Below are 18,577 nucleotides of genomic sequence, written 5' to 3' on the forward strand. Positions count from 1 at the left end.
CAATGACCTTTTTATGAAAAATTACAACAAATCGGACTTTTTTTTTGCTTTGATAGTTTCTAATAAATTATAATGTCAACAACAAGGTTCAAACCTACGCAAAATAATACCCAACATATTTCAAGTCTATTTCCTTAACCACCCGAACATATCAACATTGATAAAAAAATTAATTTTTATTAAATAAATTAATTATATTTAATTAAGTAAATAAACAAATAAATAAGTCACTAGCAATAAAAAAACATCCAACAATCTCTGTAACCACTCGAACATATCGACATTTATAAAACGAGGACTTAGTTTGATCTATCAAAGTAAGCAAGCATAACACGAGTAATACTCAACAGATTTTAAATTTGTCTCCTTAACTAGTCTACTCGATCAATCTCACCATTTGCACATTCGTCCAAAAAAGAATCGAGATTGTCGTAACGACAAACAATCGGTTACTAATTAGTCAACGATCACGATCTAATTAATTTCTGTAAAAAAAATTATTCAACTTCTCTTAATCTACCGACGAAGATTAAATTCATTACCTCACTGGCTTTAAGTCATTGCGCACACATTTATATAAATAAACCGAAACTTCCCAAATTACCCCCAATCGACTCGTACCGAAAATATATATATATATAAAAGTAATAATCATAGTAAGTTGTTAGGTACTTATAACATTCCAAAAAAGAGTATCAAAATTGACTTAAATTAATTATATTATTTTTATTGGAACCTTAAAATTGGCAACAAAATCAGCCCCTTTTTTTTTTTTTTTTTTTTATTCACCATTCATTTTCATTTTAAATTACCTTCTAAATATATTGCTTTTTTTTTTTTTACGAATTTCTCCTTTTTCGAGAACGAACAAGTCGGTAATTACTGTAGCTCAGCTGTAATTAACATCTGCTTCTTTTCTCTTGTGGTTTGAAGTTTAAATTTGTGTACTCGTCACGAGTCGTTTCGATTATTATTTTAATTATCCCTTGGTTTAATGACGTGTTGTAGCTTAGAATAGTATAAAATAAAAAAATTTATTTGATCTAATTTTAAAATTAGTTCTAAATCAAATAATTTTTTTAAAAAAATATCACTAATTATTTATATATAAATATAAATATGTGTATTTAGTAAAAAATTAATTATTGAAATAATTTTATACATTTTTGTATTTATTGAATTTAAAACCAAAATGTGAGATCCACGTCTCGGTTGAGTAGAACGAAATATTTTTTTGTAAGGATGTAGAAACCTTTCTCTAGTAGACGTGTTTTAAAAATCTTGAGGGAAAGGTGAAAGAGGACAATATATGCTAGCGGTGGGCTTGAGTTGTTACAAATGGTATTAGAGTCATACCCAGTAAGGACGCTGCCCCAAAGGAGGTGGACATCGGGCGGTGTGCCAGCAAGGATGTTGAGCCCCAAATAAGGGTGGATTGTGATATCCCACCTCGCCAACAAGGACGCTGGGTGTCACAATTGCGGTTTAGGGTTTCAATGTGTCATGGGTATACGCCCATGGGTGACATGCCTTGGACAAGCATGACTGTGACATCGGGCTCCGAAGTAGGGTGGATTGTGATATTCCACATTGCCAGCAAGGATGCTAGGCCCCGAATGAGGGTAGCTTGTGATATCCCATCTTGCCAGCAAGGTCGCTAGGTCTTGAATGAGGGTGAATTGTGATATTCTACATTGCCAGTAAGGACGATAGACCCCGAATGAGGGTGAATTGTGATATCCCACCTTGCTAGCAAGGTCACTAAGTCTCGAATGAGGGTGGATTGTGATATCCCACATTGCCAGCAAGGACGCTAGGCCCCGAATGAGGGTTGATTGTGATATCCCTCATTGCCAGCAAGGACGCTAGGCCCCGAATGAGGGTGGATTGTGATATCTGACCTTGCCAACAAGGACGCTAGGTCCCGAATGAGGGTGGATTGTAATATCCCACATTGCCAACAAGGACGCTAGACCCCGAATGAGGGTGAATTGTGATATCCCACCTTGCTAGCAAGGTCACTAGGTCCTGAATGAGGGTGGATTGTGATATCCCACATTGCCAGCAAGAATGCTATGCCCCGAATGAGGGTGGATTGTGATATCTCACATTGCCAGCAAGGACGCTAGGCCCCAAATGAGGGTGGATTGTGATATCTCAACTTGCCAACAAAGACACTAGGTCCCGAATAACGGTGGATTGTGATATCCCACATTGCCAGCAAGGACGTTGACCCCGAATGAGGGTGAATTGTGATATCCCACATCGTCAACAAAGACACTGAGTCTCGAATGAGGGTAGATTATGATATCCCACATCGCCAGCAAGAATGTTAGACCCTGAAGAAGGTAGACACCGGGTGGTGTGCCAGCAAGGACGTTAGGTCCCGAAGAAGTTCGGATGATGAAAACGATATCAATCGGAGAGTAGAACGAATCCGGAAAAAAAAAATAATAAAAAAATTTTAATCTAAAAGAATTATTGAATTAAAAACCTGAATGATATTTCTCTCTCTCTCTCTCTCCTCTGCCGCGTTTTGAAGGTTTGAGAGAAGAAGTCGCTCTACAGGCCATTTCACCATATCTACCTCTTCGGAGAACCTCCATGGCCGAAACTCACGCACCTCATCTCCTCGAACACGATAAACAATTAATCAAATCAAAGTCTATTCCCCATTCACATTGCTCCATTTTTAGGCCTCTCTAAACATCCCACCATGATACCCCCATTTCCTTCTTCTTACCTCCCAATCGAGCGTTTCTGTGTCCATTCATACACCAATACAATTTACCCTTCTTTAGTGGAGCCTCTTCGGAAGGGTATCCCCTAGTTGGACCTTCCTTTTCTGTCGTGTTTTTTTTATAGATCTCTTGTCTCTGTTTCTCTCTGTTTCTCTCTGTTTCAGAGTTTTCGCCATGGAGAATGATGCAACTCGCAAAGCTTGTGGTCTAAGGTATATGCCCGTTTCATTTTCAGATGTTCTTATGCTCTGTTGATGATTTGGGGATTTGGGGATTTGTTTTTTTGGATTTTGGTTTCTGGGTGTTTGTTTTTTTGATCATTTCTTGAGGAATGTTGCTTCCCCTTTTGGATTCATGATCTCTGTCTGGTTTCTTTTTGTTCGTTTTTTGTTTGGTTCTTTTGGGGATTTCCGAATTCCCATGTTTGTTTATAAGGAAGGAAGCTGAGAACAATGTAATGATCTGTTTGATCACTTGAGATTTGAGAATGAGTGTGTTGAGGTATGTTCTTTCAATGATGTATCTGTTAAAAGTTAAGCATGATTAGTTGAATTTGAAACAATTATGTTCAGAAAACATCTTAAAATAGTTAGAACGCTAAGGGATGTCCCTCAAATTCAAGAACACAAAAACGATACTAAACTGAGTCTGTGGTCGTCGTCATAATCGTAATCACTCCTTTTGGGATGTTTGGAGGGGAGTTCTTGAAGGTTCTGAGTTCTAGCTGTGAACGACAATCCTTGATGTCTCGTAGAATTGATGTCGAGGTAGTCGAAGTTGGGGTGGGGCTAGATTCGTCGAAATAAGTAAAAGAGTCCTCAAATTCAAGAATACGAAAGCAATACTAGACTGAGTCTGTGGTTATTGGGATGTTTGGAGGGAAATCTTGAAGGTTTTGAGTTCTAGCCTTGAATGAAAATCCTTGATGTCTCGTAGAATTGATGTAGAGCTAGTCGAAGTTGGGGTGGGGCTAGATTCGTCGAAATAAGTAAAAGAGTCCTCAAATTCAAGAATACGAAAGCAATACTAGACTGAGTCTGTGGTTATTGGGATGTTTGGAGGGGAAATCTTGAAGGTTTTGAGTTCTAGCCTTGAATGAAAATCCTTGATGTCTCGTAGAATTGATGTCGAGCTAGTCGAAGTTGGGGTGGGGCTATATTCGTCGAAATAAGTAAAAGAGTCCTCAAATTCAAGAATGCAAAAGCAATACTAAACCGAGTCGGTGGTCATAGTCATAATCATAATCACTCCTTTTGGGATGTTTGGAGGGGAACTCTTGAAGGTTCTGGGTTCTAACCTTGAATGAAAATCCTTGATGTCTCGTAGAATTGATGTCGAGGTAGTCGAAGTTGGGGTGGGGCTAGATTCGTCGAAATAAGTAAAAGAGTGCTCAAATTCAAGAATACAAAAGCAATACTAAACCGAGTTTATGGTCATAGTCATAGTCATAATCATAATCTCTCCTTTTGAGATGTTTGGAGGGGAGTTCTTGAAGGTCCTGAGTTCTAGCCGTGAACGACAATCCTTGATGTCTCGTAGAATTTGATGTCGAGCTAGTCGAAGTTGGGGTGGGGCCATATTTGTCGAAATAAGTAAAAGAGTCCTCAAATTCAAGACTACAACGAGTCTGTGGTCTTAGTCATAATCATGATCACTCCTTTTGGGATGTTTAGAGGGGAGTTCTTGAAGGTTCTAGGTTCTAGCCTTGAACGAAAATCATTGATGTCTCATAGAACTGATGTCGAGGTAGTCGAAGTTGGGGTAGGGCCATATTCGTCGAAATAAGTAAAAGAGTCCTCAAATTCAAGAACACAAAAGCAATACTAAACCGAGTATGTGGTCACAGTCATAATCATGATCACTCCTTTCGGGATGTTTGGAGGGGAGTTCTTGAAGGTTCTGCGTTCTAGCCTTGAACGAAAATCATTGATGTCGAGTTAGTCAAAGTTGGGGCGGGCCAGATTCGTCGAAATAAGTAAAAGAGTCGTTCTTCGTATTTCAATATCCGTAGCGTTTCCATTGGGACTTTTAAAAACTTCTTGCAACATTAACACCTTCTGTTGGTTTATAGGGACAGTGATAGGGGTTTGGGAGAAGTAGCAAAAAAGCCTCCCCGCTACATGGCTACTTATGGGAAGCATAAAATGCGAAGCAATATCTTCTCGTCTGCTTCGGCTCGAGGTGATTATTCGTTCGTTTTTCGGTTTCGTATACTTCTATAACAACATCATTTAGCCTGATGAATTCTGGCTTTCCCCGTGCCGTGTTCTATAGACTTGAGGTGTTTCGACTTCGAAATCGAGCAACGTGATGTGTTATCCCCTAGAGGCGTTTTGGAAGCAAGCTTACAAAGTTCGGAATTCGATCCCGATTCGTTGAATGAAAGTAACCAAGAATCAGAGAATCAAGCTTCACAATCAACAGCTCTTTCTCACTGGAAAAAGTTCTTTAGTTCATGGAAGAAGAAATCATTCAGACGTTTAGCCTCTTTTCCTCCTCTTGGGGTGCTGAAGATGTCGAGAAGAGAGAGCAAGACCAGGAGAGAGAATCCGGGGCTAAGTGACTTGTTCAAGTTCAAGTCGTCGTTGAGAAACTTTACGTTCCCCGAACTCCAAACCGCAACCAACAAGTTTAGCCATGGTTCGTTGCTATTCATCATGATTCATATACTTCTATACTCTAACTTTGATGTCAGCTCAGTTTATCAGTTCATGGATTGTTTTTGTTCGTTTTTTAAGACAATATGATCGGGAAAGGCGGCTACGCCGAGGTTTATAAAGGGCGTTTACAAGACGGGCAGCTGATAGCAGTGAAGATGCTGACTAAAGGAACAACAGATGAGAGAGCTGCTTGCTTCTTGTCTGAGCTTGGCATCATTGTTCATATTGATCATCCTAACACTGCTAAATTGATTGGTTGTAGCATAGACGGAGGCATGCACCTTGTTTTCAAGTTGTCTCCAAATGGAAGTTTAGGATCTTTTCTTCGTGGTGATTCCTTTAACCTTATTGAATTGTTCTTTGATTTTTAGAGTTCTTGTTCATCCCTTTGTTCATCGTATTCCAGGTCGAAATGCAAGCAAACTCGACTGGTGTAAACGATACAAGATCGCTCTTGGTATAGCCGATGGTCTTTTGTATCTCCATGATAATTGTCAGAGGCGTATCATTCATCGAGATATCAAGGCCGATAATGTTTTGCTTACGGAAGATTTCGAACCTCAGGTAGCTTTCATGTTCTAAATAGTAGTTACATATTGAATCTTTATTGATTCTACGTTGGTTGGAGAGGGGAACGAAGCACTGCTCGTAAGGGTGTTGAAACCTCTCCCTAGCGGATGTGTTTTAAAATCGTGAGGCTGATGTTGATCTGTAATGGGTCAAAATGGACAATATTTGCTAGCAGTGGGCTTAGGATGTTATAAATGGTATCAAAGCCAGACATCGGACAGTGTGCCAATGAGGACGTTAGCCCCCAAGGGGGTGGATTGTGAGATCCCACATCGGTTGGAGAAGGAAACGAAGTATTCCTTATTCGAAACCTTTCCCTAGTGGACGCGTTTTAAAACCTTGAGGGGAAGTTCGGAAGGAAAAGTCCAAAGAGGACAATATCTACTAATGATGGACTTGGACTGTTACAAATGGTATCAAAGCCAGACCCTGGATGATGTGCCAGCGAGGACGTTGGCCCCCAAGGGGGTGGACTGTGAGATCCCACATCAGTTGGAGAGGGGAATGAATCATTCCTTGTAAGGGTGTGGAAACCTCTCCCTAGTGGACGCGTTTTAAAATCTTGAGGAGGAGTTCGGAAGGAAAAGCCCAAAGAGGACAATATCTACTAGCAGTGGACTTAGGCTGTTATAAATGGTATCAGAACTAGACATCAAGCGGTATGCCAGTGAGGACATTGGGCCCTCAAGGGGGGTGGATTGGGAGGGTGTGGAAACCTCTCCCTAGTGGACGAGTTTTAAAATCTTGAGGGGAAGTCTGGAAGGAAAAGCCCAAAGAAGACAATATCTGCTAGCGGTGGACTTAGGATGTTACAAATGGTATCAGAGCTAGACATCGAGCGATGTGCCAGTGTAATGACCAAGATCCACCGCTAGCTGATATTGTCCTCTTTGGGCTTCCCCTCAAGGCTTTAAAACGTGTGTGCTAGGGGAAGGTTTCCACGCCCTTATAAAAGGTGTTTTGTTCCCCTCCTCAACCAACGTGGGACATCACAATCCACCCCCCTTCGGGCCCAGCGTCCTCACTGGCACTCATTCATTTCTCCAATCGATGTGGGACCGCCACCAAATCCACCCCCAGTTTGCGGCCCAGCGTCCTTACTGGCACACCGCCTCGTGTCTACCCCCCTTCGGGGAACAGTGAGAAGGCTAACACATCGTTTGGTGTTTGGCTCTGATACCATTTGTAACGACCCAGATCCTCCACTAGCAGATATTGTTCTCTTTGGTCTTCCCCTCAAGGCTTTAAAATGCGTTTGCTATAGGAAAGTTTCCACACCCTTATAAAGGGTGTTTTGTTCTCCTCCTCAACCAACGTGGGACATCACAGCCAGCCAGAATGTTGGCCCCCCAAGGGGGTGGATTGTGAGATCCCACGTTGGTTGGAGAGGGGAACGGAGTATTTCTTATAAAAGTGTGGAAACCTCTCCCTAGTGGACGCGTTTTAAAACTGAGGCTGACAGCAATTCGTAACGGTTCAAAGCGGACAATATCTACTAGAGGTGGGCTTGACCTCTTTGTTTTAATACTACCGCTACTAGTTGAGAAGTTATGTCAACACTTGTACAAAGCTAGAGGGAAGAAAAAAAATATTGGCCCTTCGTGGTTCATCGAACTCTTCGTTTTACGGGAAAATGTCGAGGAAAACTTTATTTATATTCTATCTTATTACATGATTGAGATCCTTCTAAACTCGAATCTATGCAGATTTGTGATTTTGGCCTTGCAAAGTGGCTACCCAAACAGTGGACTCATTACAGCGTGTCAAAATTCGAGGGCACGTTCGGGTCAGTAAATGCCTACATTTTTCTCCTCGACGTTACTCGTTTTTGGTCGTTACATTTCTCATCTCTTCAATGCAGATACTTTGCTCCGGAATATTTCATGCATGGAATAGTTGATGAGAAGACTGATATTTATTCTTTCGGAGTTCTGTTGTTGGAGCTCATAACCGGTCGTCAAGCTTTGGACGAATTACGTCAAAGCCTCGTATTATGGGTAACGATAACATTTGAACGAACGAACTCTACAGGTGCCTAGTTCATTCTACACACCACCATTAAAAAATTTCTTTATTTTAGGCAAAGCCTCTACTAGATAGCAACAATCACGAGGAGCTCATCGATCCCTGTCTTAGTAAAAGCTACGATCTCGAAGAGATGGAACGTGTGATTTTGACTGCTTCTTTGTGCATCGAGCAGTCTCCTATTCTCCGACCTCGAATGAGTCAGGCAAGTAGGAAACTACTACAACATGTCATCTTCTCTTCATTGAACACGTAACGGAACGGAACACTCTGGTTAATTACAGGTCTACGTCCTGCTAAGAGGCGACAAATACGTAGCGGAGTGTGAAAAGAATACAAGGGCGACACTGCAACGAACGTACTCGGAAGAGCTGTTCGATGCACAAGAATACAACCAGACTAGATACCTAAGGGATCTTAAAAAACACAGGCAGCTTGCTTTGGGGTGTTGAAAGTATTCACCTTCACCTAAAGGAATTTTCACACATGAGCTTTGACCCTTAATCCCTATATTTGTACTACATTCTTCAATGAGGATTCAAATACTCCTAAGCTTTGACCCGACCCGATAACCCCGCTAAGCTTTTGAAAATTACGTTAATACCCTTTATTTTTTTGAAAAGTTTCTAAACTACCATTGTTGTTAGAGGGTGAACGGAATGTCCACGTTGCTGATAGAGAGTGGACGAAACAACATAGAAAAAGAAAGCGTAGCAAATTTGGAAGAAAAGATGTTTCGTCGTTTTCGAGATGGATTATGTCAAAAAAAGAGGAGGGGTAGCTCGTTTCTTCTTTTTCTTGGAAATTTTAGGACGCTCTGTATCTACGCTCGTAATTGATAGATGGAAATTTTAAGACGCTCTGTATTTACGCTTTGTCTGTTATCGAGAGTGATAAACTTCGATAAAACCAAGTTTTTAAGTAGATAAGATTGTTTTCTCGATTTGTGATCAATGAAATCAGAACATTCTAAATTTTATAAGAAAAACTCGAGACGAAAGTACAACTTTTTTTTTTTAGTTCAACCATGTAAGAATCAAATTGCCAACGTTTAAAAGTGGTGATCAGTGTCCTATTTTTCGATACATGACTTTAGAAATTTCATTATTTTTTTAAATTAAAGTGAACGTAAATCTTCGAAGGTGCCACATCTCATTGAGACTTCCCGAACATCCATCCATCTGGGTTGTATCGAGGCATTAGTCTTCTCGTGCCCATGCCGTGTCATTTAGGGATACCGTGCCGGATAGCGAGTGTATGTAGCAACATCCAATATGCCGGCTAGGGTGCAATACTGTCATTGAAAAACCCATTTCAAAGGAAGTCGCACGAGACACTCGTCTTGGCACACTCGCCCACACTGTAACACACGTATGTGCAACAGGATAGCTCACTTAGGTCACAGGTTCAGAGATACCACTATGTGAGTTCTAAAATCAAAACTCAAACAAAAAATTTTGAAAATTATTATTATTATTTTTTTAAAAACTTACCTTATATGTTAAAAGTAATAACAAATAAAAAAAAATCCATAAATAGTATTTTGTTTAGGTTGGTTTTCAGGAAAAAAAAATATATATATATATATATATATATATATATATATATATATATATATATATATATATATATATATATATATATATATATATCCTTCGATATTATTAATATAAAATTGACACATATGTAGAATTAGGGTAACGCTCGTGTCCAATATTTCAAATATAAAATTCACTCATGATGACATCGACATTCCCTTACATCCTCCGACATATGATCACGTTACCTAATTATCTGTAACTTCGAGGCTTTGGACTACGATTTAGAATCCAAATTCGACATCTGATGGCATTTTGTAGTTTAAATTAATGTATTTATCGTGATCAGTTAAGAAGATTCTTTTGTCAACCCTTTGCATAGCTGACCGTTTATCGTTTTTTTGCTAAATTTTAAGGGAAAATTTTGATTCTCGAACAATATTTTAATTTTTTTTTTTTAAAGATTTAGAGTATTAATGAAATTTTTGAAAATTTAAGAATATATATTTTTTTAAAAGAAAGTACTAATTTAATTTTAGTCGGAGTCAATGATATTTTCTATAATTTAGGGTTATTTTAAAAAATAATTAAAAAAAATAACAAATTATATAGTTTTTTTTTTTAATAAAATAAAATAGAGATAATGTGTGTATTTGGTATATTAATTAATACTCTTAAATTTCCAATATCTATATTTATTTCCAAAAAAAAAAAATATATATATATATATATAGTGTCCAATAAAAGAGTGACACGTGGCAAATGGCTAATTCAAATTAACTGTTCTTAACAAAAGCCGCACCGACTGAGTCTCCACTTAACTTCTACAAAGCAAATTTGAAATTCCCGAAAAGCCAAAACCCTCCGTTTTCCTATCCTCTTCTCTCCCTTAAAAACCCCATTCAAAAACCCTATCTTACCCAGCCGCAATCCTTTCAAAATCCTTTCAAAATCGCAGAACAATGGCGAAGAAGAAGCCCACGCGATCGGGGAACGAGCCAAAGAAAGTTACGGATCATCAGGAGGAGAACAGGGATTCAGAGCAACAACCCAAATCTGGTGTGGATGAATCGGTGGAGAAGTCTCAGTTGCAGAGCTTGAAATCGTTGAACGAGCGCCTTTTGAAAGAGACACACGAGAAGAGAAAGGAGTTTGGAGCTCTGGTTCAGGCTAAAGAGGGTTTGGAGCTTGACTTGAAGAAGAATGCTGATGAGAAGAAACAGGTAATGTGTGAGTTAAGTATGGCGTGTGATGGTGTTTCTGGCTTAGAATTAGAGAGAAATGTTGTTAATGTTTATTTACAGACTCAAATGGAGGAAATGGGTGGGGTTATCTGTAGGTTAGTTGAGAGTGAGAGAGTGAAGAATGTGGAGATTGGGAGATTGAAAGGTGAGAATAATGGGCTTGTTTTGAAGGTCGAGGAAGAGAGGGAGAAATGGATGAAGGTTTGTTGTGAGAGGGACGGGATTAAGGCTGATTTTGATGGATTGTTTGAGGAAACAGGGGATTTGAGAAGGAAAATGGTTGAAATGGAGAAGAATGAGAGGAGGGCTTTGGAAGAGATAGATGATTTGAAGGTGAAATGCAAGAAGTTGTCGGGTGAAAAGATGGAGAGTGAGATTTTGAATGGGAACCTCTTAAAAGAGAAGGAGTTGGTTAAGAGGTTATTGGATGAATCCGGTAGGGTTATTGAAGATTTGGAGAGGAAGGTCGATTCGAAAACCAAGGAGAAAGTAGAGGTTGAGAAGGAAAAGAAAGCTTTGGAAGTGGAGATTGAAAGGTTAGGGAAGGAAGTGGCTGAGTTGAATGAGAGTTCGTTCTCTCTCAAACAGGAGAAGGAAGAGAATGGGAAGGTAATTGCTGAGCTCGTGAGGAGAATAGAAGAAGCTGTGGAGAAAGAGAATGGTTTGTTATTGGAGGTTGAAGGTTTCGTGAAAGAGTTACAGAAGAAGGAGAAAGATGTAGAGATGTTAAGTCAACAGAGAGATTCGGTTAATGTGAATCTGAATCGAGTTGAACAGGAAGCTCTGAGTTTACGACGCACAATCGAGATAATCACTCGCGAGAAAGCTGAAATGGAGGAGGCGAAAGTGGAAGTGGAGAATGTTGTTGTGGACTTGCAAAGAGAATCGAGTAAACTGAAAGAAGCTGTGACTTCTTTAACTGAGTCGAGAAGTGTCGAGAAAGCGAGAAATGAGGAGTTGCTATCTCAAATGGGTTGTCTTCGAAAAGCTCTAAACGGAGTTTCGTTAGAGAGGGATAAGCTTGGTTTGTTGCTCGAGGACAAGGAGAGGAGGATTGAAGAAGCCATGGCTGAGCTTGAGAAAACGAAGATGGCACGGGTGGAGTCGCTGAATGTAGCGAAGGAGAGGGAGAGGCGGATCGAGGTCTTGGTTGGGGAAAGGGATCGGATGGAGAAAAGCTTGCTAGAAGCGGAGAGTAGGATCGATGAACTGAAAGGGAAGGTGAAATCAGCTGTTGATGATTCAGAGAAGGCTTTGGCATTGTTGAAGGAGACTTGTTTGAGTGTGTGTGATGGTTATGAGGAGGAAGGGAAATCAAAGGCATTTGTTGAACACTTGGATGCAATCAAAGCATCTTTCATGAACAAGGAGAAAAAGATGGGAGAAATGAAGCAGTGTTTCGAGGCGGCCCGAGCGGAGGAACGGAAGAAGAAGAGCTTCTTCACGTTGGTTACTGCTGCAACGACCATCTTGGCTGCTATGTCTGCTGCTTATTTTAGCAAAGGCCGAGGCTGAGACCGAGGCTGTGGCCGTGGCCGAGACCGAGACCGGGGCTGGGGCTGTGGTTTTGTAGGTTAACCATCTGGTGGATCAATGTTGAATTGCTGATTTGGTAGTTTTAATGAGAACTAATATGATGATATAATAGTATAAAGCTTTTAGTATCACTTGAAGTACTCTTTTATGCAATAGGGGAAATGGGAGATGAGCAATATTGAAAATTCAATATGCTTTTAAGATTTAGAGTTCTTGAAGATTTGAAAGGTTTATATTTAAATCAAATTTACAATGTAACGGTAGATTTTTTTTGTAACAGTTATAGAATTGATTTTCGAAAAAGAAAGGATCGTACTTTTTAAAATTATGGTAGATCCCCTTACCGTCTTTGCTAGGTTCGGTTGATGGTTTCCCTCGAAGCACGATGAATACAGGCGTATTTTTCTGCAAACAAGAGTATTTTTTTGGTGAGCGGAAACTCCTTTTAATAGATGCAATAATTTCTTAAACAAAAACTTGTTTATGAGAACGCTAGGAGATGATGGGATCCATTAGAAAATTCATTCCCACTTTCCAATGACTCCCCACTTTCCAATGACTCCCAACTCTTCGTGAAAGGCGCCATTTTTCCTACATTTCAAGGTAAATTTTAGACGATAATAACGACAATAATAACAACAGGAGTTATTCTAGTAGAGATGTAATAACAACAGGAGTTATTCTAGTAGAGATGTCTATGGGGTGGGAGAACACGGAAGAAATAATAAATAAAGTGATATATATATACATACATATATACATATAAGCGAGACGGAGACAAGAATTTAATCCTCGACCCAAACCTCGTTTAACCAACGGAAGAAATTTCTATTTACTACCTCTCCCACTAAATTATATTAATTTCGGTGTCGTAAAAATTAACATTTGTGAAACAGTCCTTCAAAATAAGTCATTTTGAATAATTTCTAAAAACAAAAGGACTAGAAAGTAAAATTTCAAAAGTTATCTTCCTCACTATTCCCACAAGCATAATGTGTTTGTGTGTGTATGCAGTAAATTATATAAGTAATAATAATTTACCATTACATGAAGGTAATATAAACTCCAACTGCACAGAGAGAGTCTCATAAGACTCAATAATTTGATACTCAGTTAAAGTCCCTGTGCTACATATGGAACTCGAGACGACGTCTGCAAGTGAAACTCAATCCGAACCTTAAAAATGGTAATCACAGTTAGCGATATGAGAACGATGGACCAGGAAATGAGTATCTCGACGAAACTGGCATTATATCGTTCTCCACAGTTACGTGATGCACCTGATTGTAATACGGTAGAGCACGAGCAGCATGACTCATGGGCTCAGTATCAGCGACGTAACTTCTTGAATACGTTGGAGGAGCAGCAGCTTCCTCTCTCCTTGATGGAAGCAGATACGGGACGATCGATGAAAGACCATATTGATGAGTGTAAATTGGATCATAGGCAAGTCGTTCCGTACCACTACCAGATATTGCCCGTGATATTTGAGATCTAGAATCAATACTGTAAACTGGATAATCTTTTCCGTTAAAGTGTACGTGATCCGATCGAACCACTTCTCTCTGTGGCTGCTCTAGATGTCTTAGTTGATAGTCCCTATCATGATCTCTGTGGTATGTTTCTAAATAAGGCCGTGGCAAAGGCACAGGATCTAAATTTCTTCTTTCTACCTGAAGACCATAAGTTCGATAGTCCTTTTCGCTTACGTACAATTCGCGAGGAACTTCCTCTCTATGTCTAGGTGCCTCTTCTCGGTGTCGGTCCCGTCCTTGAGATGACGATTGATCATTCCTGGCATCACCCTTGGACTTAGAATTCCTAATCTGAGTGTCATCGACTTTCCTACGAACTTTCCTATCCCTAATTGGCACCTTTGGAAGGAACCCAATAGTAGGCGAACTCGAGAGGAGTCCTACTGGACGGAAAAGAGCTGAGAGCTTCCGAACCTGAGATACGAAATCCTACAATGTAATCAAAGGGAAAATACAATAAAACAGTGCTATGAATAAGCCAAGCTAGCAGTAAGAACCTGACACATCCACCTGTTTAACAGAGAGTTCAACTTTGAACTTGTGCTTCTCAAAATAATTCTCTTGGATGGCATTCTTGAAAATGCTCTCAGGTAGTGGAAAACAATCCTTGTAAACATTGAATCGTACCTGAAATTTTAGTTTGGAATTGAAACAATATCATAATCAGATGAAAAGACTATCTTCTGAATAGTTTATATAAGTAATGAAGCTGAAACCTGAGCAGGGAAAGCTCCATTAAAAGCCTTTGGCTCGAGTTTCATGCCACCCGAAGAAGATGCCTTATAGATCCCATACAGAAGCCTGAGATCAAAATCATAAAGGAATAGGTTTAGCCCGGGTTTGATTGCTAAGACGGTATCCTTTCTGCCAGCAGAAACGCCCATTACGTTGTAGTGAAAACAATCTGGCTTCGTTTTCGCACTGCACATGAAAATCAATCCGCCGAGATTTTCTTCGTTCTTATCTTCTATTCGATTTGTTTGAGTTCTATCCTTTTCTTTCCTTTTATGATTCTTTAATCTCTTATCTGAAGAGACAACCTTCTCAATATTGTTCTGTTCCTTGATGCTATTTTTGAACTCGGAATTGTTTCTATCGCTAGCAGATGTCTCTTCACCCTTCTCGATATGCTCCGCTTTTGAGATACTTTCATTAGCATTTTCCTTTTTGTCAGGCTTCACGGTATCTTCTACGTTCTTTTCATTACCTTTCCCATTTTTATTAGTCTTCATTTGGCTGCTCGCTCGAGATTTCTTTACGATTTTTCTTTTCACCTTCAAAGCTTTAGTAATCTTCTTCGTCTTTGACTCTGGTTTGCTGGAATTTTCAGTGGGATTCTGAGCTTCAAGAGTTTCTCCCACTTCTTGGTCAACAGAAACCTCTTTGTCCTTATTGGAATTCTGAGCTTCAAGAGTTTCTCCCACTGCTTGGTCTACAGAAACCTCTTCGTCCTTGTTGGAAATCGGAGCTTCAAGAGTTTCTCCCGCTTCTTGGTCGACAGAAACCTCTTCGTCCTTTTTGGAATTCCGAGCTTCAGGAGTTTCTCCCACTTCTTGGGCTACAGGAACCTCCTTTTCCTTTTTGTTATCTTCCTGTTCAACCTGTGCCTTTTTGGTCCTCAATGCATTGCTAGCAGGGGATTTCTTTACAATTTTTCGCTTTACCTTCAAAACTTTTACAGTTTTCTTTTTACGCGACCCTTTTGCAATGCACTTTTCATTAGACTTTCCAGCTTCAGACGTGTTACCGACTTCAGTCGCATCTTCTTTCATGTCATCAACTTGTTCTGTAGGAGCTTCTTTTCTCTTACCTTCATGTTCTGTTGAGAAATTTTCTACATTTCCCTCGTCCGTCTGTACATCAGAACTACCTACGTCCTTCTCTTCGCATTCAGGCAGAGTTGACTCTGCCTCCATATTTGAATCTTGCTTCATGATCTACTCACATACACATAATGCCAAAGTCAAAACTATTGCAACACGTCGTATTCCTTTTTCAAACTCGTCACATGAAGTAAGAAGGAGATGCAAAAATCGAATGATCAGAGTCTTCAATACAAAATTAAGGGTGCAGTAATGCAGATACAACACCAGTAATGGTGAGCCTTCCATCTTCTCTTAATAATAATAATGTGAATGTCCCGGTTGGCTTTTATCAAAGGAAGGCAAATTTTAGATGCTAAAGGAAAATAGATCAAACAAAAACAATGTTCACACATGAATTCTAATGGAAAAGAGATCAAACAAAAGCAAAAGCCAAGAACAACAAAAAGGAGCGAAGAACAAAACGATATAAAAATAGCAAAAAGAGGACTCCAATTACTAAAATCAAGAATAAAGGAAAATCATATGAGGGAAAAAAAAAAAAAAAAAAACTAATCAAAATTCTCAAAGAACTGCACTAAGCTCCAAACCTATAACTTAGACCTCTAAATTTCCAGAAAAACTTCACTGTTCTTCTACGGAAAAATTCCCTCTCCTCCTCATGAAAAACTACAGGTAATTGACCTAACTTACCGAGCGACAGTAGTTTGTTCTAATCAAAATTACGAATCTCTAACAGAAATCAATGGTATACAATTACAAAACCCTAAAATTCCGAACCAGAAGTTGCGTGCAAAGAAACACGCCAATAGAAAACATTCACACCAAAATACATTATCGATTTCCCGCAACAAAAACACCAAACATCAGGCAATTTCTACTCCATCTCAGTTCCCTTACTCTCTCTCGGTAACCAATCAAAGTTGGAACAATAAGTAGTCGATCGAGACAAAAGAAGGTAGAGATTACCTGGAAAGCCGACGAAAATGGAGAGCGATTTGAAAAGAGAACAGTAAAAACGATAATCTGGAAACTATGAACAATATAGAAAGATAGGGCTTTGGCTTTCCTTCGATTGTTCTTATAATTAAGATAAAATCTGTGACAGAAGAGGAAGAGAATTTTTACAGTTTAATATTTTCCATTTTTCCAATAAATATGAAATTAAATATTGTTTTTGTCTCTCTATTTTAATTTAATTTTAATTTTATAAATTTTAATGTATGTAATTTCAATAAATCTTAAAAATAATTTTTTTATTTTTTTTAAATAATAATATTCATAAAAATAAAATAAAAAAATTAAGAGAGACTAAATTGTCCCGAGAAGAATTAACAATAAATTAAAGATATACACGAGTTGTGTTGAAAAAATCTTTGATCCAAAATTGGTCACTCAAGCAACCAAATAGAGTTCACAACCTAACCCTAGATTAGGTAGTCAGTTTGGATCGGGTTGAGAGTTCACAAGCTAAACCTAAATTAGGTTGTCAGTTTGGATCGGGTCGAGAGTTCACAACCTAACCCCAGATTAGGTTGTCTTGTCAGTTTTTTTTTTATTATTATTATTTTGAAAAATAATACTTATCTACAATATACGTTACACTATTATACTAATTATCTACCGTATATGTTACACTAATAGCTAAAATCTTATAAAATTTAAATATTAAACATTATGTATCACTGACCTTAGTTACAATTAATATCAGTTAAGATCTAATATTCTTAACCTTTATAATAATCTTAAATGTAGGATAGAGTTGAGTTGTAACACGATTTTTAGATTGTTCGAGTTGACCCGACCAAAATACTATTAACCTTCAAACTGACCTAAATTTTTGGACAACCCAACCCAAATCGAAAAAATCTAACCCAACTCAATTTTACGGTTGGGTTTGGTAGTCCAAATTGGTCGTAGTCAATCTCATGCTTTTGCTTATAGTCCTTCACAACCAACCTTGCTTTATAGCGTCCTACTGCACCTTTTGCATCTCTCTTCGTCTTATATACACCCATTTAAGACCGATGGATTTTGAGCCTGGTGGAAGTGATGTGAGCTCCAACCCTCTGCCTCCTCAAACGTCAAGGGATCAAAACCTACAAAGAGACAAAAATTGTTGAACTTCTCTTCGTACTCCCAATCAATTGGATCAAGTTCTCAGGTCATATGAACACCCCTAGGGTATGTATATACATAATTATACACATATGTACACAAACACATATGCATATATACACATACATACATAGATATATATATGTTAAACCTCCCAATCCAAGAGTCATCTCTACTGCCTTTTTCTTCTTTCACGAGGATCAAAAGGAAAGGGGTAATCATTGATGCTTTCATCCTCATAACACCACAAAAAAGAGTCCCCTTCTTGGTATCCATAGGAATCACCGAGAGAAGAAACCTGAAACCAAAAGGTCTTGAATTGCAACCAATCAATAATGTGAACTGTTGAGCCCTGTCCATTAGAGGCAGAGAAACCTCCCAATCCAAGAGTCATATCTACTACCTTTTTTCTTCTTTCATGAGGATTAAAGGGAAAGCGATAATCATTGATGCTTTCATCCTCATAATAGCACAAAAAAAGAGTCCCCATCTTGGTATCCATAGGAATCACCAAGAGAAAAAATCCAAAGGTCTTGAATTGCCACCAATCAACAATGTGAACTGTTGAGCCCTGTCCCTGTTAGAGGTAGAGAAACCTCCCAATCCAAGAGTCATCTCTACTACCTTTTTTCTCCTGTCATGAGGATTAAAAGGAAAGCGGTAATCATTGATGCTTTCATCCTCATAATAGCACAAAAAAGAGTCCCCTTCTTGGTATCCATAGAAATCACCAAGAGAAGAAACCCAAAGGTCTTGAATTGCTACCAATCAACAATGTGAACTGTTG

The 18,577-nt window shown here is 38.9% G+C and overlaps 3 protein-coding genes across 6 annotated transcripts; 2 read left to right on the top strand and 1 right to left on the bottom strand.

Moving 5' to 3' along the window:
• Positions 1-2,532: 2,532 nt before the first annotated feature.
• LOC111798935 (receptor-like cytosolic serine/threonine-protein kinase RBK2) lies at positions 2,533-8,945 on the top strand. 3 transcript variants are annotated; one of them, XM_087125152.1, is made up of 10 exons: positions 2,533-2,953; positions 3,177-3,242; positions 4,813-4,922; positions 5,016-5,381; positions 5,480-5,731; positions 5,808-5,965; positions 7,678-7,757; positions 7,833-7,968; positions 8,052-8,201; positions 8,281-8,945. In XM_087125152.1, exons 2-10 carry the CDS (start codon positions 3,229-3,231, stop codon positions 8,446-8,448), a joined length of 1,434 nt encoding a protein of 477 aa, XP_086981278.1. In that variant the 5' UTR covers positions 2,533-2,953; positions 3,177-3,228; the 3' UTR covers positions 8,449-8,945. The 3 variants fall into 3 exon arrangements, with proteins under 3 accessions (XP_086981278.1, XP_086981279.1, XP_023538058.2); XM_087125153.1 differs by having other exon boundaries at positions 3,181-3,242; XM_023682290.2 differs by lacking the exon at positions 3,177-3,242 and having other exon boundaries at positions 8,281-8,944.
• A 1,551-nt stretch (positions 8,946-10,496) lies between these two features.
• Positions 10,497-12,293, top strand: LOC111798388 (paramyosin-like protein). The gene has a single exon (XM_023681491.2). It carries the CDS (start codon positions 10,497-10,499, stop codon positions 12,291-12,293), a length of 1,797 nt encoding a protein of 598 aa, XP_023537259.2.
• A 963-nt stretch (positions 12,294-13,256) lies between these two features.
• On the bottom strand, positions 13,257-16,792 carry LOC111798389 (uncharacterized). Of its 2 annotated transcripts, none has more exons than XM_023681493.2 (4): positions 16,642-16,792; positions 14,566-15,786; positions 14,360-14,476; positions 13,257-14,263 (listed from the first exon to the last, which is right to left on the bottom strand). In XM_023681493.2, the coding sequence occupies exons 2-4, from the start codon at positions 15,781-15,783 to the stop codon at positions 13,511-13,513; spliced, it is 2,088 nt and encodes a 695-aa protein (XP_023537261.2). In that variant the 5' UTR covers positions 15,784-15,786; positions 16,642-16,792; the 3' UTR covers positions 13,257-13,510. The 2 variants fall into 2 exon arrangements, with proteins under 2 accessions (XP_023537261.2, XP_086981665.1); XM_087125539.1 differs by having other exon boundaries at positions 14,566-15,997; positions 16,642-16,787.
• Positions 16,793-18,577: the final 1,785 nt, after the last annotated feature.

Source organism: Cucurbita pepo, chromosome 7 (assembly GCF_057944985.1).
Source record: "Cucurbita pepo subsp. pepo isolate OVF chromosome 7, ASM5794498v1, whole genome shotgun sequence".
Classification (NCBI taxonomy): Eukaryota; Viridiplantae; Streptophyta; class Magnoliopsida; order Cucurbitales; family Cucurbitaceae; genus Cucurbita; species Cucurbita pepo.